Source organism: Pantherophis guttatus, chromosome 1 (assembly GCF_059756535.1).
Source record: "Pantherophis guttatus breed Tessera chromosome 1, ASM5975653v1, whole genome shotgun sequence".
Lineage (NCBI taxonomy): Eukaryota > Metazoa > Chordata > Lepidosauria > Squamata > Colubridae > Pantherophis > Pantherophis guttatus.
Window position 1 is genome coordinate 250,744,826 of NC_142063.1, and position 26,803 is coordinate 250,771,628.

At 37.5% G+C, this 26,803-nt stretch overlaps 1 protein-coding gene across 1 annotated transcript in view; it reads left to right on the plus strand.

Annotated features, from left to right (window-relative positions):
• The window catches only part of SLC35F1 (solute carrier family 35 member F1), a 233,486-nt gene that overhangs the window by 170,732 nt on the left and 35,951 nt on the right, over positions 1-26,803 (plus strand). Inside the window, exon 3 of the mRNA XM_034418687.3 lies at positions 6,025-6,152. Coding sequence (XP_034274578.2) covers positions 6,025-6,152 — 128 coding nt within the window. The remainder of the gene's footprint in view (positions 1-6,024; positions 6,153-26,803) is intronic.

Here is a 26,803-nt window from a genome sequence, read left to right on the forward strand (position 1 = left end):
TATTAACTTTAGGAGCTAGGTGAAAAATGGGTTTAGAAGCTTCTAATTCCAATCACATTAATCCGGGATTTTGTTTAATTGCTCTCCAGAATAACTGTGATGCCAAGTTTCATACACCATAAATCTGGATTCTGGCAAAATCTTTGTTTAATATAAACAAACTGTATATTTGTGCAAATAAGTAATTTGCTTTCACGAGTGAAACTGTTAAATTAAGTTTAGTGTGTCATCTTAATTAGGCAAAATGGAATGTAATTCCCTCATTCTTATACAGTATTCTATTCTGAGCTAAGAAGAAAATGAGAAGCTAACATCCCTGCTTGCGCCAAGCTTGCAGTTTCTGATTAATTAAATGCAACCTGTTTTACAATGGGCTTCATTATTCTGTGATGAATGTAGCCTGCTGTTGACTTTAGACACTAGGCAATGATGTCAAGAGTTGTCAATGAAGTGTAGACAAAAAACTGTTCTTGTATAGTACATTGATAACACTTAACTTTCCTCCACTATGTTTAACATGGTACAATTACATCCTAAGTCTTCTAAAACAAGATGAGACTGACAACAGAGCTGGACATATGACCTGAACATCAGACTGAAGTCTTTAGTGAAGAACAGTTTTAACTAAGCTGCTAACTTTACAATCAATCTTTATTATAATGTTAATGTATGTGTATGGAAGACCACGGTACATTTTCATTTTCACTTACTATAACACCAGATCCTAAACTGAACATTAACTTACCAATAAATTGTGATTATTGAGGATTTTTTTTATTAGCCTGTAGATGTTTTCTAGCCTTTTTGAAAGAATTGCTACTGTATGTCACAATAGTTTTGAGATGCTTGATTATAAGCATTACAAACTTCTTCAACATTACTTCTTCATTCTATAGCTTCCTACACCTCTTACCAGTTACTTACATAGCCAAACATTTATACAATATACACCATCTCCTCACATAGGAGCATTCTCACTCCAGCAGTTCAAAATCTTCTGCTGAGCTTAGTTCTTCAGCTTATGGCTGCCCCCACAGAGATAAAGGCAGTTTACAATTTTAGAACATTCTGCTTTTCTTCAAACTCCATCCCAGAGAGAAAAATTTCCCTCTGCTGTGTCCTGAGACTTTGATCTGTTTCATAACCAATGCATTTTCTTATTCTGTTATTAATGTCATAATTTTAGCCTGTATGATGACTTTTAATTTTTAAGGAAGGAGAACTGACTTCCCCAATTCCAGAATAATACCTCTGCTTTAAAAAAAAAAACAAAAAAAAACCCTACAACAGACATGCACTCCAGCAGGGGGAAAAAAATCCTGTCTCTTTACCCGAACTGCTTCCTTTTACTGGCTGTAAAATTGGTACACGGTGGGAAATTTCAGTCCAACTGTGAAGCATATCCAAGAACCTGTTGATAAATTGAGAGGGGAAAGTATTAGAGCTCTTTGGTTGTGTTGTTTTTTTTAAATGTTTGACAAATGATGTGAACATGGATGGTGGCAAAACCATGCAGCGGGAGGACCAATGAACGATGCATTTATGGCAGCTTGCTGGCATCTACCGACTTGAAGGAACTACGACAGCTGCTGTAAAGGGTGCATCTCAGCTGCATAAGGAATGCTGAGTGGGAGGGTGATTGAGAAAGACCAAGAGAGGTCAGGCTTCAGCATTGCTACATGATAGCATTAATCAGTCTTGTCTCTCTTGACAAACTTAATTCCAGAGGAACCACAGGAAAGAGAAAGCAAGATAAACAGGTTGTCTTTTTTTCAGCACCAACAAGATCTCAGCCTTCTCTTCACTATCTATGGCTGGAAAGTCCCCCCCCCCACCCTTTAATAATTTAGTAGCACACTACTAGTCAGTCCACACTTCGAGGTCAATCTATTTTGAAATGACAATTCACAATCATTCTAAATTCTCTTTTTAATTAGGGGATTTCTAAAGTAAAGAAATTATGTTTGTAATCCTATCACATATAAATTCCCAAAGTTACATCCATTATAAGCCAAGTTTTATTTACATACATCTGGATCCCACCTACTTCAAAGACTCTGGGCAGCTTACATTCCAATAATAAGACTATAATAACAGTAAACGTTAATCAGGACTTAAACAATAAACAAACCAGGACACCAAACTTGAATTAATCATACTTTCTCTACCTCCACTTAAATAGCACCCTGTTCCCCAAACAGTTCTTACTGGGCAAGTTATTCCCAAATGTTTGGCTGCTTCTGGACTAGTGAAAATGTTTGAATTGCTGTATTTAATTGCAGTAATTCAAATGAAAAAAGGTGAAACCATAGATGACTGTCATAGCCTCTATCAGTGTTCACAACTGATAAGACTGGAGAAAGCCAATGTCAATCTGATCTCTCAAGAGGCAAGACAAATATGAACACACACAAGAAGAACTTTTTTTTCTTATGGCCAAATGAAGACCTTCTAGAATCAATCTTTCAAAGTCTGCATTCCATCAGTAGCTCCACTGTAGTTTGCTGATAAAAAAATATATATCTTACCTTCCCATAGAGCTAAGGAGGCAAACCTTATCCAACTTATAGATGGAGAATGTCTGGGTGCAAATGTCCCTCCTTATGACTTGCTAACCAAAAATAAGCATCACACCCATAGCCTAGTCACTTTTGGCTTTGGACCCAACCAATAATGGAATTCAGAGCTTTGACAAAGATCATTTAAGGTAGTATAAATTCCCAAAGTATTCCCTATTTGTCTGTAAATATTAGTGGACTTTTCCTTCCTTGAATTGTATTTTTAACATAATTGTTAATGTGCCTTTTCCTTTAGGACAGGGGTCCTCAAACTGTGGGCCACAGTTTTTGCATCCAGGCCATGGAAACGGCCGGCGAACATGCATGTGTGCATGCGCATCCTCATTTGTGCGGGCCGCTCACACAAATAGAGCTGCGTGTCTGTGTGTGCACATTGCTCACCTAACTAGAGCTGCATTTGTGCCCTTGCTGGCTACTCATGCAGAACCGCCACTGGCCTGCAAAGCCAGAAATGTTGGGAACTCTGCTTTAGGAAATGTCAGTATAGTGGTTGTGCTGAAAATGTATGTCTTTTATTTGTCTTCTCTATCTTATTATTTGGAACTTCAAAAGTAAAAAAAAGAACTAGAAATTGATATAACAAGAAATGTGAACCTCACTTCCTTTTGGGGGATGGTATTTCCTATTCCAAAGTCATCTGATTTTTTGGAACTTTCTACTTTCCATAAAATTGCATGCTTGTAACCAATCCTAAATGCATTATTTGCCCTGCAGAGGAATACGTTTTTTAATAATGTCCCCCATTAGCCTGTGGTTAATATGTTCTGACTAAAGCTGTGCTCTTTTTCTTATGGACTACTATATAGAATAATTAAATCTATTTTGGGCATTCTGTTGGAATTATACCACGTGCAGTAATTAAAACTAAACGTTGTGTACACTATAAATCATGCTGGCATATGCTGCCAATTTTCACACAATATATAGTCAAATCAATATTCTCTCTTTTGTAATAAAGAAGCTTCCTTTATTATTTGTTGAAAAACAAATAGGAGAATGTTTTTCTTTGTTTCTCCCATAACTCTGTAGCCACTGTATTGGGAGATCAAGGGATCATCTCTTTGGCAGATCATATGTGCTCCTTAAGGAAGGGGAAAACAGAGAAAAATGTCATCCCATCCAGTAGTGGGTTCCACTTATCTTTGCTACCAGTTCAGAACTGTGAGCGTGTGCATGCACTTTGCTCGCACGTGGCACTTCTGCACATGCGCAGAACATCCGTGATGACGTCTGGGCAGGTGAGCAGAGCCTCCCGCCACCGCCACTACCGGTTTGCCTGAACCAGAGTGAACCAGTAGAAACCCACCACTGATCTTATCTGTTTTTCCAATGCTTTGGAATTTCACTGAGTGTTAGTTTGAATCCAGTCCACTGGAAACAGAGCTTCAGGTCAACCTGGATTGATTCAAATTAATATTACATTTTCATTAGGTTAATAAAATTGCATGTTAATCTGCCCTCAAAAGTCTCTTCTTCTATAAAAAGTGAAGATAACTTTAAATCTGTAAAATATTTTGGGTCAAATCTCAGGCATGTTTTTATTGGAGATCAGAATATTCTGTGTATGTACATGAACAAACTTGACACTGAGAACTTGCCCTGAGCTGTAACCCTAACCCTAACCGTAAAGAAATTTTAATAACAGGAGGATTATTTAGACAAATATATTATAGGGATAGTCAGAGCCTAGCACCTAGCTAGTTGCATCCTCCCAGGGTAGAGTTCAAGAGCATGACCTCTGGGCATTCATAGCTGGGAAATACAGCAGAAGTAAATGACCTCAGATAAATTAATAGAGAGGGGACACCGAATAAATCCTGGACTCATATCTGCATCCTGGTACCCCTTGTAGGTCATGACACACTGTAGAATCAGTGCTATTAGATTTGCACTTTCAAGAAGTGTATGTTCAGCAACTATGTGTTAGAGTACTTGTCATAATAACTCTTGAGGATATATTTTGAAATTACTACATTACTTTTAAGAGGCTATTTTATTTTGGGGAAGCTGCTCCCTCATGAAAATGCATCCTTTAATTATCCATCATGTAAGCTAACAAGACAGCCAAATAGTTTTCGGTGAGCAAAATTCACAGCAGAATTCTAGAGCAGGGGTCTCCAACCTTGGCAACTTTAAGACTTGTGGACTTGTGAACTCCCAGAATTCCTCAGCCAGCAAAGCTTTGTTCTAGAGACAAGCTACAAAGGTAGTCCTCAACTTACAACAGTTCGTTTAGTGACTGTTCACAGTTACATCGGCACTGAAAAAAAAGTGGCATATGACTGTCTTTCACAGTTGTCACCTTTGCAAGTATCCCCATGATCATGTGATCAAAATTCAGATGTTTGGCAACTGGTTCATATTTATGGCCGTTGCTATATCCCAAGGTTATGTGATCACATTTTGCGACCTTCTGGCAAACAAAGTCAATGGGGAAGCCAGATTGGCTTAACAACCGGGTTACTAATTTATCAGCTGCAGTAATTCATTTAAAAACTGAGGCAAGAAAGGTCGCAAAATGGGGCAAAATTCACTTAACAATGTTTCATTTAACAACAGAAATGTTGGGCTCCGTTGCAGTCATAAGTCGAGGACTACCTGTACTGAACATAGATTGCTTTATTCAGTAGTGGGTTCTACTTATCTTCGCTACTAGTTCGGAACCGGGAGCGCACGCGCGCGCACACTCACTTCACTCACACGTGGTGCTTCTGTGCATGCGCAGAGCATCCGTGATGGCCTCCGGGCGGGTGGGCAGAGCCTCCCGCCTCCTCCATTACTGGTTCGCCCAAACTGGGGTGAACCAATAGGAACCCACCACCGGATTTATTGCTGGGCAGCCAATCCTAGGATTAACCTTTCTATTCTCAGAAAAATATATTTTGAATCCACTGTATATCACTATGCAAAGAAAAAGCATTTTTATGGCCATTCTCATTTAAACTATGAAACTTAATGGAACTGTGTAAGACTGTAGAAAAACCGAGTGGCTCATCCAGTATCCATTCTCAAATTATCCACAGAATTCTGTCAGGATGAAATGCATAACCCGTGATGTAGCCGCCACTATTTCTCCTTTTCGTCCTAACAATGACAGATTTTTAAAATTTCCACATCTCAAAGTAGTTTAGAATGCCAGGATATAATTGGGATGAATGCTTTACACTGCTAACTGGAATATATTTAGTCATATTAGTTAATGAAAGAAAAAATAATCAAATGGCCCTTGAATCATACATTTGTTTCCAACAAACCAAGTCGTAATAGATCAATGGCAAAAAATAAAATAAAAATTAGTTGGTGATTTTGTTTAGGGATGGCCTATACATTTCTGGCAATACTTGTGTAAATTTGTATATATGCATGTACGTCTATAAGAAATCTTGTGTTTTAAACCTTTCTCTCTTCTCTCTCTCTCCCCCCTCCCTGCCCCATTCCAATGCAGGTGAAGAAAATTTATTGGCAATCTTAAAACGAAGATGGTGGAAGTACATGATCCTTGGAATAATAGATATAGAAGCAAATTACCTGGTAGTTAAAGCTTATCAATATACCACTTTTACTAGTGTACAGGTAAGATTTTCTACTAGTTTATTTTCTCTCATCTCTACTCGTTAAATCAGAAAACCAAAGGAAACCTGGATTTAACTTCACAGTAATAGATCCATACTTTCCTTCCGTCCTCAGATTGCAATCCTATTTCATCCATATGTTGGCTCAAAGGAGAGAATCGATTTTAACATTTATGCCAGGCATGCTAAGCATAAATATGGTAATCACAGATATGGAGCTGCGGGCACATAAGGCCCTTCTTAGCTTTGTTCATTACACTGGCTAAGATGAAGCTCAGAGCTTCAAATAAGTTAAAAAGCAGTAATAATTCTGCTCAGCCTTCCATAAAAGGATTAAAAACATGTTAAAAAATGTGAAAATAAGGTTATTATCTCATCCCCCATATCCAATTTCATGCAGAACCAGGAGTCAATAACTGGAAGCTAAAGTCATAGTTAGGTAGATATTATTCCTCAAAAATCAAAAACTCTGTACTCATGACAGCTAAATTACATGGCAAGGAAGCAGATGGATAAGTATCCTACAAGTCAGAAAAATAAAATAAGATACTCCTCACTGTAATAAAGCCTTCCGCTGTTGAAATTTTCAATTTTCTCCAAAGGGCTTGAAACTCACAGGTCCCTTCTGATAGAACTGTTTGGATGGCATTCCCCAAGGGAAGGCTCTGTGTGACAGATTTTAGTCAAGCTGCATCCTCCTTCAGCCATTTTCTTTCCTTTGCATTGCAGCATTGGGTTTTGGTGGCAAGCAGTCATAATCCTGTTTTTTTTCCACAAGTATTTTTAGTCATTCAGTCCCTGGTCATCTCACGGTTGGACTGTTGTAATGCGCTCTACATGGGGCTACCCTTGAAGAGCATTCAGAAACTACAGCTGGTGCAGAATATGGCTGCATGGGCAGTTTTAGGGGCCTCAAGAATTGCCCTTGTAACACCATTGCTCCATGAGCTGCATTGGTTGCCAGTCTGCTTCCAGGGGCAATTCATGGTGTTGGTGATCACCTTTAATCCCTTCACGGCCTGGATCCAAGTTACTTGAGGAACCCTCTCACCCCTCTCAGATTGGCCCGTTCCACTTGTGCCGGCAGGGGAGGCATCATGTGGGTCTCATCAGCCCAATTATTTCAGCTGGCAGGGTCCAGGAGGGCTTTCTCTGCTGTTGCGCCTACTCTTTGGAACATCTTGCCCCCCCCATGTGAGGTTGGCCCCAACCCTCTTATCTTTCATAAGGGCCTAAAGAGATAGCTCTGCCAATTAGCTTGAGGCTCCAATGGGGGAACAGCAGAGGGATTAATCAGTTTTATCATATTCTGTATATCCTTTGTTACTTAAAGCACTTGCTTCGTGATGCAAAATTTGCATACTGTACAAATATGCTAAATTTGCAATATCTTCAAGAAACATTTTTTTCCTTTTCTCTTCCTAAACTTTCACGCATGTTGTAGCATTCTAGTGGCTGTGCATTTCTTTTGTCTGAGCCAGTCATCCAAACCAGTTTGATTTCAAAGGCCAATAATCGTTGAAATAAATGAAATTCCATGTGCTTTTTTTGTTTTTAATTTGAAATAGCTCTCAACCTTCTTAAGGATATGTAATAAAATGTAAGGTTGTTTTGTGGTTGTATTATTTTCAAAAAGAGGTTGCAAACAGAAAAATATTATGATGGTGTTTCAGTTTATACAGCCTAAACATGTACAATCCCAAGCATGCAGAAAGAACTCAACTACGTATACATTTGACCTTTGTCCAGGAGGTAGTTCCTTCATTTGAGAAGAGGTGGATTCTATGGTGAGAGTATTTTTTAGAAAAATATCCCTTTTTAGTTTTTTTTTGATCCTGATGAATTTCTGTGTAACCTATAATATTTTAATTTGAGTTGGGTACTAGTTTGTGTGATGACTTCTCCACTCTAAATAAATTAGGTTTGTTTTTATCCTTAAAGGAAAGGATAATCTAGATATATTTCAGTCTGGCTTTAGACCTGGTTTAGAAACTTTAATGATTATGGCTACCTCGATAAATGAACTAACCCAAGAATTCAATAAAGAAAGCAAGTTGCTATTGACTCTGCTGGATCTAGTTAATGGCTCTTAACCATGGTGTCCTTCTTAATAAAATTACAGAGATGCAATTGAGGGGCATGGGGACTTAATTTTTCTGGAATAATTGCATTTGGAAAGTGGTTCAGAAAAAGTTACCTTAATTTAGTTGTTTAGATGAAAGTGTTCCTCAGAATTATATTTCTTTTTCATGATATTTAATATTTATGTGTAGTGAAAATCATTTGAAATTTGAAGATGTAGTGTATATAAATATGAAATAATATTAAACTACGTTTTTCCTTTCCATTCCATTCAAGGGAGGTTGTCTAAATCATTGCCTGGGTGATGAATTAATTGGCTCATAATAAACTGAAATTTAATCAGTCAAGAAAGAAACAGCCTTAGTAAGGCTATAGTAGGCATTTAAGTTGTGCGCGATGGGACATTACTCGCCTTGAAAATGTAAGCTTGTAATTTGGATATATTCTGGAACCTGGCATTATTCTTGAATGCTTGCTAAGAATTATTTGCCCTGCTAACAATGTAGTCCCATCTATATTCATTGGAACTGATCCTCAAAAGTCTAGCAATGTAAGAAATACCTTATCACATTGGATTATGACAATATAGTTTATACTGGACAATCCTTGAAGACGATATTGAAACAATTGTGGTCCAGCCTGTAACAGAATAATGAAGTTCTGGTCCTGTTCTTCAAATGGCTATTCTGCTTCCTATTTATTTATTTATTTATTTATTTATTTATTTATTTATTTATTTATTTATTTATTTATTTATTTATTTATTTATTTATTTATTTATTTATTTATTTATTTATTTATTTATTTATTTATTTATTTATTTATTTATTTATTTGATTTATATGCCGCCCTTCTCCGGAGACTCAGGGCGGCTTACAATGCATTAAGCAATAGCCTTCATACTTTTGTATATACCTGCTTAGTAGGGCTTTCAGCCCCCCCCCCCCAAGCAGTGTTCTATTTTATACAAAGTCAGCTTATTGCCCCCACAAACCAGGTCCTCATTTTACCTACCTCGAAAGGATGGAAGGCTGAGTCAACCTTGAGTCTGGTGAGAATTGAACTCGCAGTAATTGCAGGCAGCTGGCAGCTAAGTGCTACTTTAACAGCAGTTAGTCTGCTGCGCCACCAGGCACATGATTTAACAAAGTATGATTTAACATGACTATTATATTGCTTTTTAAAAACTCAAATTTTATTTTATTCAAAACATTAAAACAAACTCCAAAAAAAGAAAAAATACAAAAACAAAACAAAGCTAAACAAGACTTCAAGTGCATAAACAAATCAAAACAGACATCTCCATAAATTGTCCCCTCAGTTGAATACTAATAAATGTATTTCAAAGATAATAACTCCCCCCCCTTGCAAAGCAGGCACACAATTTATAAATGTTTACAATACTATTTACCCAACCCACATAGCCTAACATCTGTCTACTATATTAAAACATAGTTAACAGGTAAAACCAACAGCTAAATTAAACTTCCAAACCCTCTGTTAACAGCCTATTTATTGTATTTCACTCACAGAAAGTCCACAATGGCTTCTGTTCTACTGTAAGTCACAACAATCATTGTCTCTGGTCTGTCCAGGATCAAATATCCTCGACTGATTCTTAATAATAAAGCTTTTCCTTAAGATATTAAACAGGATCTTTTCTAACAATTGGATTTCATGAATATGAATTTTGAAGTTCAGAACTACTTACAGTAGAATATAGCTAAATAATCAGTCAATCAATCAATTCTTAATCAATGAGCCTGCAAGTAAAATAATCTTCATAGGTACACTCAGTGGTGGGATCCTACCAGTTTAACAACTGGTTCACTGTGCGTGCGGGCACACTTTATCAAAAATTGAACTTTCACATAGCTGAGAGAAAGGAAAACAGTTGAGGAGCGGCAATCCACTCTGCCGCCCAAATCAGCTGGGCTTCAGAAACAGAAATATATGTAAGTATAACACAGGGATGGGCGGGTGGGCCCATTTCAAAGAAAGAGAGAACCGGTTCGCTCATGGCTGAAAGTTGGAGCAAACGGTTCTCCAGAATTGGTCCTAACCGGTAGAATCCCACCACTGGGTATACTTATATATCCCATTGCCCCAGAGTTAATTGGAATTAAAAATGTTCCTACTTCACTGTTACTCAATTAAATTTGGACAAAACATTTCTCTTTAAAAAGACATTTAGTTTGAGATTTTGACTTGCTTTTGAAAATATGTCTCTGGGTTATTCGTTTTTTAAACTATTTTAATAAGCTCTGTTACTGTTTTAACATTTTAGTATTTCAATATTTAATGGTTATATTGGAAAGTCGCTTTGGGGAGACGGGTGGCATAGCGGTTTGATAATAAAAACACGGTTTTAGTCATTTAAGTTTTTTAAAATATGCCATTATTTTTCATTTAATCTATCTTGATGTCCTAAGAAAAAAGGCAGAATATAAGTATTTCTACTCTCTCTGTCCCTGATTCCAGCCTAAATCTTAAATGAACTACCTCAAGCTACTTGAAGAGAATAAATGTTAAAAATGGGAGGAAATGAAACAATTAAATATATTTTTTTAAAAAACTTTGCACATTACATTTTTGCAAGTTTCAACTTTTACAGATTCAGCCATTACAGGCTTATGCTTGATAGAGGGAGTGGTGGTTGATTATAATTCTCCGTGGTCACTAACCCACATTTCCTTTTAGTTTATGAATTACTTTCTTAGTTCAGTTTTTTAGTTCTTTCTTAGTTCTGAGGAGAAATCTACATCTCTCTCTTCAGATATTCATAATGGAAAATTTACTGTGTGCCTTCATCTATATTATATCTCTATTTTAAAGCTCCATGTTCTCAGAAAAAATAGAGATATAAGTAAAGATTCAGATATTGAATCTTTTTGAAACAAGATAAGAAGATGAGATGGATAATCCCGTTGGCATGGAAACGTGCAGAATTTATAAACCTAATATTCTGCAAGATTAATGGGATATCTCCCCATCTTTTGACTGCTTTATTATTTAATTGGCAAGTAGAAAAATCAATTTGTTTTTCATTGTTTAAATTACTACTTTGTAGTGAGAAATTATGGGTTCAGATTTGAGAACACATTTGAAACAAGGATCATTCCCCTCCTCAAGAGAAAACTGAAGAGAAGGCAAATCTGAATTTATTCTTGATTCATACCAAGATGTAGCAAAGAAAATAGCATATAAAGTTATGTATAGTTGATTGTATTCTAAGAATGATTTCCCATCAATTGCAGTCTTATAGAACGACTGAATTCACACAGTTAAAAACTGTAGACACTTTGGAGATAAAATACATTTGTTTTTTTAGATCAGAAAGTGGCATCGTTAGAAAGCTGAGGGATTTATTCTCATGAAGTAAGAAACCTGCCTATGGATATATATATATATATTTAGAAGTTATGGTTTTTGAACATCCCTTACAATTGAGCAAGAATAGTTTATAGCAGACTTTAGAAATGTATGCATTTGATTTTTCTCCTACTGCAACTGGAATAGAGATTGGATTTTAATCAAGCTTTCTTTTTCAATCTTGTTCAGAAACCCATTTCAGTTTTCAATTTAATTATTTTATGAGATTTTTAATATCTAGAGTACTGGATCGTATCTTGTATTTATCTTGGCAAGCAGGCGCATTGGAATGGAATGCAAAGATAATTATTTTTCCAGATTTGCTTTCATAAATGGTTCACATTGGCAAACTATTCCATAATATTAATTTGGCAGCAAAGCAAACAAGTTGAGGGGGGGAGGGGAGAGAAGGTATTCCTGGTTTCTAATTCCGTCATTAATCTATATGGTACTGGAGGCTTGAATTCAATTAAATTAAATTCTCCTTGTCTTCCTAAACTGGATTTCCTTCCTTCCCTCAGTGGCTTAATTGTGAGTACTTAGGGGAGAAACAAAAAATTAGGAATTAAGAAGTTCTACCTCTCAACATCCCCTTTTACCATTTCATCATTTTTCTCCTGACAATGGACCAACACTCTCTTTGTCTTTCCTTTTATTTCTAATATACTCAAATATCCATTTTATTTTTGGAAACTCATTTTGGGCTTTACTTTTTCAGACAAAATCATAACATAACAGCTTCAGAGTCTACCTTGTGGGAAGGACCATCCAGATTCCAGATGTTTTAATAGGTGTTTGGGATATTTTTTTTTTTAATTTAGATTCAGATAGGTGATTATGGATGAACATTTTAATCATATTTGATTCCTTAGTTAGAGCATATTGCCATTCCAGCTAAATTTAATTCTCATGCATGTAAAATACTACAAGATTAGATGTTGGAATTTAATTTAGGGCCAAATGATTACTTTTAAATCCTTAACAACAAGATTATACTTTTTTTTCAACTTATTACTCCTTGATCCTTAGTTGAGTAGATGGGGTCTAGTGTAACATCCAGTTATGCTCCAGTAACCTTATCAATTATTATTAAAAAAGTTGTTCTGTTGTTTCAACATTGTACTTGAATACATTTTATTCAAGGACAATATTTTTATTTCTAAAAATATTTATTAAATGATTTATTAATCATTTGTTCAATAAATACACTGCACGTAACAGTTGTTTAGAATGCTTTTTTAAGTACAAGTGTTTGTGATTGTATTGCAGCATATAACTTATGGGGAAAAAGAATAAAAATATCTGAAACAAAAAATATTCATTTTGCATTCTGCATTCTGCATTTTGCATATTAACAGAATTGATATAAAAACTAAATAGACTTTTGAAAGAATAATTCTGCTTCTCTGATTTAGGGAAAAAATCAGGAGTCTGTTAGCATTTTTTCCAACTAACATGTTTTATTAAAGTCAGCAGCTTTTGCGAGACACAGATGCATATAACTGGTAGATTGATGTAGGATTTAAATTACTGTATTGTTTTTGTTACCATGTAAGCTGAATCCAGTATCTAAATGTTTTAATATAAACAATGTTGTGTTTCAATGGTTAAATGGCCTAGAGCCCTAGACATTGGTATTTTGACATAGATCTTCTTAACATTTATATTTTATTGTGCTTTACTAATGTTAATATATATAGCTAATTTATGTATGATATGCCATATGCTGAATAAATAAATTAACATATGGTAAAGAATGGGAAGAGAAGATAGTTGGTTATCAGACACAGATTATACAACAACAGCTAAGAACTATGATATTAATTGAAAATTATAATGCCACTGTGTTTTATGAACCTTTCTCGTTCAGATTGACAGAAATCTTTTGACTTCTGTGAAGACACCAATCGCTCACCCAGTGTTGGAGTTAAACCCTGTTTTTATAAAACAGTTTGTCTTACAGTATTTCAGATGTCTGCCTGATAAGAAAACTGTGCTATCTTGTTTTTTATGGAAGTTGGGGTGGGGGGAGCAGGGAAAGGGATTAAGTTTGAGGCCTACAAACCAGTGGTGGGTTGCTCCCGGTTCTGTCTGGTTCTATAGAACCGGTAGTAAAACCAGCAGGAGGCTCCTCCCACCGCCATGACGTGATCATTGGTGATCTGCACCTGCACAGATAAGTGCGCGTGCGTGTGATCCCGCTGCAAAGCAGTAGTAAAGGTAAGTGGAACCCACCCCTGCTACAAACCTTTCTTTTGTCAATTCTTACCACAATTGTCAAAATAATTAACCACTGTTTCTATTGCTCTGAATGTGGGATACGCATAAAAAATGATAGGGTAAGCTTTATATATTTGTAAAGGCATTCCTGGGTTTATTCACATATTTGTGAAATGCTCCCATCTGCATTTCATTATCCGCTCCTTCCTGATATCCTCACCCTTCCTAAAAAAGAAAAAAAGTGTCACACTCACCCACTAAATGTTATCCTCATCTGGTTAGAAGAAACCTTGTTCCACTGAAAACAGTGTGAAGGAATTAATTAACTATATCAGTTTCATAGTTAAATCCACAATGGAAAAGTATCCGAGATTAGATCCACAATTCCTTCTTGTCAAAGTTGAGGGTTTTTTGAATTTACAAAGCAGGTCATAACCCTTGAAGGTTGATAAGCGAAAGTTGTTCAGTTGGAGCCCTCTACTTGCCTTTCCTTTCCCGCATCGAGAAAAGAGGACAGTACTCTTTCCTTTAGAAGGAAACCTGTATTTCTATAGTTGTTGGAATACACTTTGAAGTGTACACACTTGATATTCTTTTTATTTAAATGTCTTTCCACATTTGCGGCCTCAAAAGATTTGTTAGGATTCTTTATGACTCTATTGAATGATGATTTTTATTTACTGTATTTCATTCCCTGTCAGAGAGTATCAGTGAAAAAGACCAACAACCACAGGAGAGACTTTTTTCAACAGTATTATGTTATTATTTATTTATATAGGTTATAGTATCTTTCTCCTGAAAGGTCATTCAAGTTAGCTAACAATAAAACTTTTTTTATTTTATAAAAACCATTAAAATCAGTACGACCACTCTTAATATGATCATTAAAAGCAGATTTGATTATTGATAGTCGTTAGGGTAAATTCCCAGGTCACACCAAAATAGTTTTCTCAGATATTGTCTGTATTATGACAATACTAAAATATTAATTCTAAAATATTAATTTTCTCCCGTGACCTCTTGTTCCCATCTTCAGCAATAAGTATAAAAACATCTCATCCTAGTGAGATGCCTTGCTTTGCTTTCTAAAATCATGTCCTGCTACTGATCCATTTTTTCCAGAAAATATCTGAATAAATTTCCCACCAATCTTAGAAAATATGGCAATGTATTTTCTACCTACAAATATGAAAATAACAGTTTTATTGGTCCTTTTGTATATCCATAGATATCTCCTTGGTAATCATCAAGCTATTTGCCTGTCCCCTCTCCCCTTTTAATTTGTGATCAGTCATTTTAGAATTGGACAAGCCCCTCTTTGGTGGTGGAATTCAGCCGGTTTGGGCTGGTTTGGGCAAACCGGTTGTTAAATTGCTGGCTGGCCCCACCCCTCCCCACCCCTTCCAGGAGTCCCCATGTGTCCCATTTTGGCTCTCAGGCAAGTGCAGGTTCTTAAATTATTTGAATTCCACCACTGGATGTACTGTTAAATTCCAAATATCTACTGTCCAAAAAACTTGCATATATGAATCCTAACTTTCCCTGAAATCTAATTTATATCTAGTTTATATCATTTCAGAATAGAGGGCATAGTGTACCTGTGTCGTTGTCTGTCCTGAACTTTGATAAATAGATACATATGTCAGGAAAAGGAATCTAGTCTTCTCTTTTCCTTTCGCCCTTCCACATGATGTGAAAGATCTTTTCCTTGTAGAGAGAAACATTTGGTGATATGAGCCCTCATCCATGGAGAGCTGGAATCTGTCAGACACAGAAAAGGCAATGCCTAAGAATTCCTGCAAGTCTAGTAATAACTCAGGTATGCAGGAAAAATGAGAACAGCATGATAAAATCCCGACATTTCCTGTCCACCAACAGAGGCTCATATCCACAACTAATTACTTTATGATCAGGAAAAAAAGTTGTTGTTATATCCAGATTTTATCTTTCGTTAGTCTTATGACCTATGTATCTACTCTATTCTGCCTTCATCTGTTGTTTAAGATTAGGACAGAGATGTCGTAATCAAACCAGTAAGCAAGCCCTATGAAATTAAAAACTCCAGGAACATCTGTTTTCCAATCCCATAGATCAGAGGTCTTCAAGCTTGGCAGCTTTAAGACTTGTGGACTTCAACTCCCAGAATTCTCCAGCCAGCATAGTTGGCTGGAGAATTCTGGGAGTTGAAGTCTACAAGTGTTAAAGCTGCCAAGTTTGAAGACCTCTGCCATAGACTGTTGGAGATTTGGTGTATTCTAGTCTAATTCAGCAAAAATAGCCGCTTGAGTATACATGGCCATTTCAGTGACTTTTAAAAGAGATGAAAGAATTTCTAAACTAGATGCTACATTACATTTTAATTAGCCAGTTCCTTGTTATTTCAGGGGAAGGCTTCTGCATATGCTTGCTATTTTGCACATGCCTGTATGCTATTTCCAAATTCATTCCTACTGCTGTTCGCTGGATCTAAACATTAGATAGGAATAACTCAAGAGATAAATTCTAAGTATGGCTAGAAATCTTGTTTTTCACTTGGACAGAACTCTCTCTCCCACACATATCTCACAATACATTCAGGTCGTTCTTCCTATATACAGTATATGAACTATTTTCTGGCTTTTCACTTTCTTGGTATTAAGTAGATGCCAGCATTCTACATTACATATTCCCCATTACTGGATTTCTTTTTAAAGTGTCATGCATTATGCATTACTTTTTCTTCTGCATTGTACGGAACAGCATTTACTGGGCATGTTCTGCCATTGTCAGTTTTGTCTGAGTTTTAACTGACAGTTTTTTCAAAGTGAATATGTGGAATCTTCATCGCAACCAATGTACTAAAATAATCTTTTTTCCAGGAAGGAAAGTTAATTTCTTCCCTTATTTATGTCCTTTATGAAGCTGATTGGATGAAAAAAATGGTAACCTGAGTGTTTGGCTTTTCTCCCAATCAATACTTTATCAAATGTCTTAGCTCATTTTTGCCCTGCTATGTTATAAAATGCTATGTTTGAATTTTAATGCCAGACAGAGCTGATAGTACAGTATATATCCAATTTTATCTTTGTTTTAGAATTCTTAAAAGCAGATTCCACTACTTGTGAATATCAGTGACAATAGCCTAAATGCAGAACCTTACTTTTTCACTATTGAATTTCATTTTGTTAGATAGCGCCCAATGTTCAAGTCTGTCAAGATCTCTGTAACTTAAGCCTATCTTCTGGAGGGTTGGCTATTCCTGCCAGCTTGGTGTAGTCTGCAAATTTGATGAATTCCCCATCTATCCCCTCATCCAAATCATTGATGATGTTGAAGAGTACTGGGCCTAAAACAGAGCTTTAGGGTACCCCACTATGTACTTCCCTCCATGTAGATGAAGTTCCATTGAGGACTTCATGTTGAGCGCGGTTGGTCAGCCAGTTACGAATCCATGTGGCGGTGGTGCTATCTAACCCACATTTTTCTATCTTATCAAGTAGTAGGTTATGGTCTACTTTACCAAATGCCTTACTGAAGTCCAAGTAAATTATATCGACAGCATTCCTCTGGTCCACTAATTTTGTCACTTTGTCAAAAAATGCAATAAGATTTGTTTGGCATGATCTGTTTTTGACAATCCATGTTGACTTTTGGCTATTACTTTGTTTGCCTCTAGGTGTTCACTAATTCATTACTTGATTATCTTTTCCAAAATCTTTCCAGGTATTCAGGTCAGGCTGATAGGTCTTTAGCTTTTTTGAAGATGGGATCTATATCAACTTCTTTCCAGTCCTTGGGCAGCTCCCCAGTGCTGCAGGATCTTTGAAAGATATAGTCCAGTGGTTCCGAGATCACATTTGCCAGTTCCTTCAGAACCTTGGGGTGTAATCCATCTGGTCCTGGTGATCTGAACTCATCTAGGGTAGACAGGTGCTCACTTACCATTTTCTTCCCTATTTTAACTTGTATTCCTAATCTTTTTTTTTTTTCCGGTGCTGTTTTTGATAGGCTGGACTGTTTTTTTCCCATTGTGTAAAGATAGATGCAAAAAATGAGTTAAGCAGTTTTGCTTTCTCCCTGTTGCTTGTCACCTTCTTGCCTTTTTCTCCCACCAATCGACCAATCGTTTCCTTGACATTTTTTCTTGTTTTTAACATGTTGAAAGAAGCTTTTTTTGTTACTCTGTTACTTACTGTGATGATAATAAGCATCCTTGAAAGATTCCTCTCTTGATCTAATCTCTTCCATTGTATTACCTTTGAGCAGCAACTGTGTCATTGGTAATCAACTGTGATCATTATGCCATTGATCTTTGAGCAAAACGTCTGATGTTTCTATTGACACCTGTTATTTCTAGGCTTATCCAATCATTGCAGGGAGTCAGATGCCTTCTTATAATCAATTCAAGCTACATTCAAGTTGGTCTTCCCCTTCTGACAATTTTTCAAAATCTTCTTGTCAGTTGGGAGCTGGGTTTTTGGGGGGGAAGGGTTGGTCCCTTTGCTATTTGGGCAGCTTCGTTTCTGCTCAGATGGAACTAGATTCTTTTCAACTTGATTATTTATTCATTATTTATTTTATTTATTTGTCAAGAACATATTAGGTAATATATATAAGTATAAGCATGAATTGAATACATAAAATAGATACAAATAGAGGAAACATTAGGACAGGGACGGTAGGCATGCTGGTGCTCTTATGTACATCCCTTACAGACCTCTTAGGAATGGGGTGAGGTCAACAGTAGACAGTCTTAGGTTAAAATTTTGGGGATGTTGAACTGCATCAACTACCACTCCAGTTTTCAATTTGAAATTTGATGTTGTTTATTTACTTGGTCTTACAAATGATTATTGTTGTTTTCAGCTTTTCCCATTCAGACAGTAGCTCTGTTTGTTATTGTATGACATGCTAGTTTATGGACATTTTTATCATGTTCTCCCACTGTGAAATATAAGACAAAGTATATTACAGCATCCCTGATGATAGCCTTGATCTAATTATGTCATTATTATCATTTTATTTTCTCCACCCTGGCCTGTATCGTTTTGTGCAAATTGACACTTTTCACCATGATTTTTTCAAATGGGAAATATGAGTATATATGCCTGATGATGAAATTATCACACTGTAGAGTTAGCCATAAAAACCAAAGCAAGATTCTCGATATCCAAAAAGCAAAACAAATACAACTGATATGCTTAATTTTTAGCAATTTCTGTCTCACTCTGGTATTTATTTTCTTTTGCCTTCCGCAGGACAGGTGCTAAAATAGACTTCTCTTTGGTTTTACAATAAGGAAAAAGATTTGCTGAGCAGAACTTCAGAGAGGCTTCATTTATAATGTCGTAATTTTAAATCTCAGTTAAGAAGAAAGCTAGATTGATTATATAAGCACCGTTTTATAATTAGAATTGAAAATCATGTAGAGAATGTGTGTTTCTGAAATCTGTCACATTAGACATGACCAGAGGGGAAAACACCAATGAGAAGCAGCAAGGTAGCAAGTGAAAAAAAAATCCTTTCTAGACTAAATCTTATTTCTGCTTGAAACAGCTGCTGCAAAAGTGCCAATCATTGACAAGTGGCAGATGTTGCGTCGGGGGGGGAGAGGTCTTCATATAGTTTGCTTGGAGGCAGCATAAGAGAACTGCTCAAATGTGACAACAGAGTATTGTTGAAGATGGAGGAATCAGTGATGGAAAATCAGCACAAATGTTGCTTTCTGAACATCGGTGGAAGCATGCTGACCAGCATTTTGCTTTGATATTGGTAAAGATGAGCATTACCCTTATTGATATCAAAACTGCTCTTTCAAATAATGATGTTACATGAATGGATACACCAATGTACATGCACTGCAAGAGATATTTTAAATTTTTAAAATTCATTTAAAATAAAACAGTAGTTGTTTTGTCTCCATTTGCAAAGAATCACACTGCCCCAACGGTAAGTGTACATTAACAACACAGGATAAACCAATAATAAAAAAAGTATTAAGTCTTGTCCCAAAAGTGGTTTTTTCAAAAGGCAACTGGACTTTCTTTGTTTTTTCCTTGGAGACATTTCGCTTCTCACCCAAGAAGCTGAAGAAAGTTCCTGGATGAGGGGCAAAACATCTTCAAGGAAAAACAAAGTCTAGTTCCTCTTGAAAAAGTATCTTTGGGACAACCATGACCTGGATGACTGAGAATCTCCACAAACAATTAAGTCTTGTGTACCCAGAGTTTGTCTTAGGACTCAGTGGAGGATACTCAAACTTGACGAATTTACACACTGCCAGTTCAGCAGCCTTGCACAGACATGGAGTGAGGTTTCCATCACTAGATTTTAAAACCGGCTCAGATTGGCTCCTGCTTAGAAAGAAGAGAGGCTGGAGTTGAAATTTCCCATATTTTCTCTTGATTTCCCCAGATCAAAAGAATGAGCCTGCCATGCAATAGTGAATTAGGTGTTTTTGGTAGAGTAAGCAGTACCCTTGCTTTATATATGTTAGGATCTCTTAAATTCTTTCCCATTTGTCAGAAGAAAAGAAATGAGAAATTACTTGTTAGCAGTGGTGGGATTCTGCTGGTTCTAGGGGGTTCGGCCGAACCCTTTGTTAAATTGCTGGCTCGCCCCACCCCTTGCCACGCCCCTCTGCACTACTATTTATTGCCAATAAATGGGGCGGGCGAGCCAGCAATTTAACAAACGGTTCGGTGTTTTTTTGTAATTTATTGGCCCCGCAGCACACCAAACCATTTGTTAAATTGCTGGCTTGCCCGCCCCTCGCCCTGCCCCGCCTCCCATCCACGTGGCGTCAGCCTATCCTAGGCCAGGGGTGGGCAATTGTGGCTCTTTTACAATGTTTGGACTTCAACTCCCGCCTAGCCCATTCTGGGGAATTGTGGAGAATTCTGGGAGTTGAAGTCCACAAGTCTTAAAGCTGCCAAGGTGGGAGACATCAAGCATGAAGCTGGCCAAGTATCCTCCTTGAAAGACAACAGTTGAACATCAGGAGAGCTGTAAGAGGGCAGGGCTACATTTGGAAATTTTCACATTTTTGCAGGTGGTGCATTACGATCTGGTGTCTGCAATGGAGAGCAAAATCCGGCATATTTGCGGGACAAGGCAGCCCTCATCTCCTGTCGCTTGGGACTTGGAGCGGTAAACAGCGTCTGGTTCAGGGAGCAGCCGGATTTTGCTCTCCATTGCTCTCTCGGCCCCCTGCAAGCTCTCGTCTCTCGAGGAGCGCTCCCTGAAGTGGCGCGGGAAACTTTGGTTGGGCTTCTTGAGAGATGAGAGCTTGCAGGGGGCCGAGAGAGTAATGGAGAGCAAAATCCGGGTGCTCCCCGAACCAGACGCTGTTTACCGCTCCGAGTCGGCAGGAAACGAGGGCTGCCTTGCACCGCAAATATACTGAGGTGTTGTTTTTTTTGCTCTCCGTTGCAGACACCAGATCGGCCCCCTGCAAGAGAATGAGAGAGAGAGGGGGGGGGAGAGGGGGAGAAAGGGGGAGAGAGAATGAGAGAGAGAGTGGGGGAGAGAGGGAGAGAAAGGGGGGAGAGAGAAAGAGAATGACAGGGAAAGAGTGGGAGAGAAAGGGGGAGAGAGAGAAAGGGGGAGAGAGAGAAAGGGGGGAGAGAGAAAGAGGGGGGAGAGAAAGAGAGAATGAGAGGGGGGAGAGAGAGAAAGAGGGGGGAGAGTGCCTGAAGGACCCTATCCCGTCACTGGGAGTCCAGGTGCTTCAGCAAGCGACATGCTGGATTCGTATTAGTGGTCCGCGAAATTTAAAATTATGAACTTGGTGGTCCCTGAGGTCCAAAACTTTGGGGACCCCTGCTCTGGAGGATTTAAGTAGCTTAATTGTGCTTGCTTGCTTGCCAATACCAGAATTACAGAGTTGGAAGGGACCTTTGGAGGTCTTCTAGTCCAGAGATCTCCAACCTTGGCAATTTCCTTTGCCTGGGCCTGATGCTTCCTGAGAGGCAGGGGGTCTCTCTGAATGGGACCCTCTCCCCAAAAGGCTGGCCCCAAAGCCCTAGCTCAGAGGTCTTCAAACTTGGCAGCTTTAAGACTTGTGGACTTCAACTCCCAGAATTCTCTAGCCAGCATAGCTGGCTGGGGAATTTGGGTGTTGAAGTCTGCCAGGCTTAAAGTTGCCAAGGTTGGAGATCTCTGGACTAGAAGATAAATGATGACCGGTCAAAAGTGCGAGGACCTGTCAGAAATCACTTTTTTCAGCCCTCTGAGTAGTCCCTATGTGCAAATGGACTACTCAGAGGGCTGAAAAAGTTATTTTTGACTGGTCCTCACACTTTTGACCAGTCCTTGAACTTATGACTGTCCTCACATTTTACGTTTTGCGCCCTATCTTGTCACCGTGGTGAAGAGAAGTAGTGGTGAAATGATTGACACAGTTGTTAAGAATGCCGCAATGAGTATAAATGTGAGGATGGTCATAAGTGCGAGGACCGGTCAAAAGTGCGAGGATCAGTCAGAAATGACTTTTTTCAGCCCTCTGAGTAGTCCCTATGCACATAGGCACACCCACCCAGTCACATGATCAGCTAGCCACACCCACCCAGTCACATGACCACCAAGCCACACCCCCAACTAAGCCACGCCCACAGAACCGGTTGTTAAAAAAATTGAATCCCACCACTGCTTGTTAGACACATAAAAACTGAAACCTAGACTCTCAAGAGTTAATTATTCAATACCCTATGTAAATAAATATTCAAGTTTAGCTTTCTCTCACATTCATTTTAAAAATTCAAATTATTTCTATCCCTTTTTATTAAAGCACACACAAATTCACGGATTTAATTTTTTTACTCATCTCAATATACAACATAAACTTTTGTTGTAAAGTCATTTTTCTTCAAGTTGTTTTCACTATTTCTTCGCTCTCCTTTTCAAAACTTGGTGTTATGAGCATCTCACTCTCCCCTTGCTCTCTGTCACTTGATCTTCTCCCTTTTCCTTGTTCTGTTTTAAACCAGGAAACCACAGAGACAGAAAAAGTCTGCATAGATATGTATTGCTGAATTTATAAAATATAAGGATGAGATTTTTTTTTTTAATTTGATTTATATGCCGCCCTTCTCCGGAGACTCAGGGCGGCTTACAATGTGCTAAGCAATAGCCTTCATTCTTTTGTATATTTATACAAAGTCAGCTTATTTCCCCCACAACTGGGTCCTCAATTTACCTACCTTAGAAAAGATGGAAGGCTGAGTCAACCTTGAGCCTTGGCGAGATTCGAACCTACAGTAATTGCAGGCAGCTGGTCTTAATAACCAGCTTAATAACAGGGTGCCTTAGACCACTGTACTACCAAGGCTCTTCCTGTAAGCTTGAGATGTAAGCTTGACGTACCACAATTTTTCCAGAGAAGAAACTGTCATTACCTGAGATTTTAAGCAGTTGACACCACTGACCTCTTGTGGGGAGAAAGATGGAGTTCTGAGTAATAGCTTCCCTTCTAAATTGAACTGGGGATTTCAAGAAAAAAAATAGGGCATAATAATATTAACAACAACAACAACAACAAAGTGTTTATGTTTCAATTTTTCTTCTAAGCTCAACTAGAAATTTCAGGAAAAAGATAAAACATAATAATATTAACAATATCTTTATGTTTTGGTTTTCCTTATAATTATGATAATATGAAAAGTAAACCTGAACCTCACACTTTTTTCCAAATGGTGAGATGGGATGGATAAATCTTGCAGTTCTGAGGTTGAGTTTCCAAGAGTAGACAAGGGCCCCATCCTTTTAGAAGAAGATTAGAGTCCAAATGGGGTCCAAATATTGCTGCATGAATATTATGGAAAATTGTGCAGACAACACATATTCCACCCTGTTTTCTAAAAATACAAGGACCACTGGATTGCCCCAGAGAAGACAGAGTGAAAATTTCCCTATGAAACAATGTAGGTATGTTATTCAGAGGAGCTAAATAGTTCTACTATAGAAAGTTAATTTGTGCTCAGAAAAAATGTCCATGGAAAGGACCCACAAGGGATATCAAATGGAACTATTGAACTGCTAAATAACACTTTGGTCTACTTGATGATGCTACTAAGATAGAAAGCAGCCAAAATGTTTTTTAAAAAACTTTTATTCCCCATTTTATTGTTATTTATTTTGGAAAAATATGAGAAATAGATGATTCAAACAGAAGAGGTTTAGGCAGTGAAGTAGGGATGAATAAGCAATAATTCTGTAATATTATAAAACCAATATTTCAATATATCATTAGAAGCTTATGATAATGCAAGATATTTTAGATCTGTTTTCTAATCAAAGCTCAGATATCCTTCTAGAGTTTTAATCTAAAAATGTTTGGTTAACACAGTTCAAATAATAAAAAAGACTGTAAATAGTAACCCATATATTAAATCATTACTACAAATTATACATCAGATATAATTGACAATTAAGATAAAACCCCTAAAACATACATGTTGGATGTGGCAAGATCCCATGTATTAGATTTAGTCCAAGAATAGTTTCCATTAGAATTAAATTCTACATCCGATTTAGTTTTTAAATGTTATAAACATTAAGACACATGAACATTCAGAAATGTCTTGCCAGTATCTTTTTCCAATGACTGAGATGGAATGACTACTAATTGGTTTTTGTGCCTAAGGCAAGGTTAGAAATTTTCCAGCTTTTAGTCTAGCACTTTTAGCCAATGTTTGTCCTGCAGCAAATCACATCCCAATAAAATCCCACATTCTTTGCATCTCAAGTAATTGATTGCTTCCAAGAGAAGCAACATGCTTTGGGAGAGAAGGAGGGTAATTGTTTAATGCATGATCTGATGCTCTAACATCCCCAAATGATTCACAAAAAAGGGGGATAATTGGAGATTCTAGTTTCCTGCTCTGCTGCTCTTGTGGCTTACTATGCTTCAGTCTGTCAATGAAGCAGAGAAAATATAAAGGACATGAACAAACATGCATGCAATACCTACTCATCATTTACTTTCAGGATAAACAACATTATCAGTAGATCCCAATCTATTCACAGGATGGAAAAAAAAAAACCAGACCACAAAAACAAAACAAAACATCACTGGGTGTCACCTATATTGTAACTCACCATTCAAGCCTTTCAAATGCATTTTTAATCAGCTACAGTCATACCGGACAATGACACTGCTTTTCTCAGGTACTGGGTGCAGACAGACAACTATCCAATGGAAATAAATTCCGAAAAGCAACAGGAAACAAAGGACAATGATGCTAACATGGGAACCAGTCTCTGTAACAAACCGGGTTGTCTACTTTGCCCTTACATTTACAATTCAGGGGCGTCAAATTGGTGGCCCATGGGCCGGATGCATCACGCGCAAATCACGCTCACCCCAGATCCGCAAAAGGGTAAAATGTCATGATATGTCATATGATGGCAATGTGATGCCGCAAGTTTGACACCCGTGATTTACATAAACCGCATTACAACTATCCTGCGGTTTGATGCATTGATTGTCAGGTCTATAAGAGCCATTGCATCATATAATCTGTCTAGCATTCACCAAAGAACATTCAGTTTCCAAGCCAACAACTGAGCACCATACCAAAATGACATGTACGATCACATCCCCAACACACTGTTAATGCCATCACGTTCTTTCTACTGTACATTTAGCCACAAATACAGTAAGCAACTAAGGAGACATCGCATATCTTTGCTTTACACTCTATCCAGAGTTGAAAACAAAACATCCACTCAGCATTCCTGATACTTAACACAATCTTTCCTTCCACCTTGACCACTCTTAATCAGCAACCAACTTTGAATTCTATATTCACCCACAAATATCCATAATTCAAACCTATTTGCTTGTCCTATGCGTTCTCTAAATCAACAAGCATACAATGAGTTTTCATTTTAATGTTCACCCATTTCTCAGTGTTGTGTTGATGGAGAACAGGCAGGGAGCCAAGTTCAAGTCAACTTCTCTGCCGTAGAAGTTCCTTGGATTGGTTTTTCTCAAAACCAAACCAGGATTCCAGGATTTTTTAAAGAGAAAAATAGAAAAAGAGGCTGTTCTATATCTCCTTGCACTCCTGAACTAAGTCAAGATATAAATCTAATAAATAAACAAAAGAGGGAACAATAACAGCATTCCTCCAATCATCAAGAACAAATGTAATTTTCCCACATGTTAATCAAGTCACACATAAGCAACTTGATAAATAGATCAGATTCATATTTTAACATTTCTCTAGTTACATATTTGAGTGGATAAATAGACACCAATTCAGTGGGAAGGTAACAGTGCTCCAGGACATCATGCTGGCCATATGACCATGGAAATGTCTTTGGACATCGTTACTCAATGACCTTGAAACAGAGAAGAACACCACCTCCTATAGTCGGCAATGACTAGCGGAGTAAAATCTGCAGGGATTTCTTTATCTTTACCTTACCTAGTTACATCTGCATCCTATCAAATCATTCTGCCCCTTTTAATCTTAGTCTTTCTTATTTACTTGGGATTACATTGTCGTAACTAAAGAGGCAGTTTGGTGTAGTGGTGAAAGTGCTGGCCTAAAAAAAAAAAAAAAAAAAAAACCAGGAGATTGTGAGTTATATTTCTGCTTTAGAAATGAAAACTGACTGGCTGATCTTGTGGTTACTATCTCTCAGCCTAACCCATCTCACAGAATCATTATAGGGAAAATGGAAGGAGAAAGGAGTACAATATTAAGTATGCTGGATGCCTTGAGTTATTTTTTAAAAATAATACACTTGGGATAAAAATCGAATAAATAAACTTTTATGTACAAATAGTCTTATGCTTAAATATTGCATAAAATCTACTCCTACTTGCTGGCTTCCCATCATGAGCCACAGTGTACCACCAGCTCTATGAAGGCAGAAAGCCTTAGTGAAGAAGTACAATAAAATTATGAGAAACCCACTTCTTCCTGTGCATGCTGATCTTCCTCACCTGTCAATTGGCAGGCTTAAATCCAGGAAGCCCTCTCTGGCACT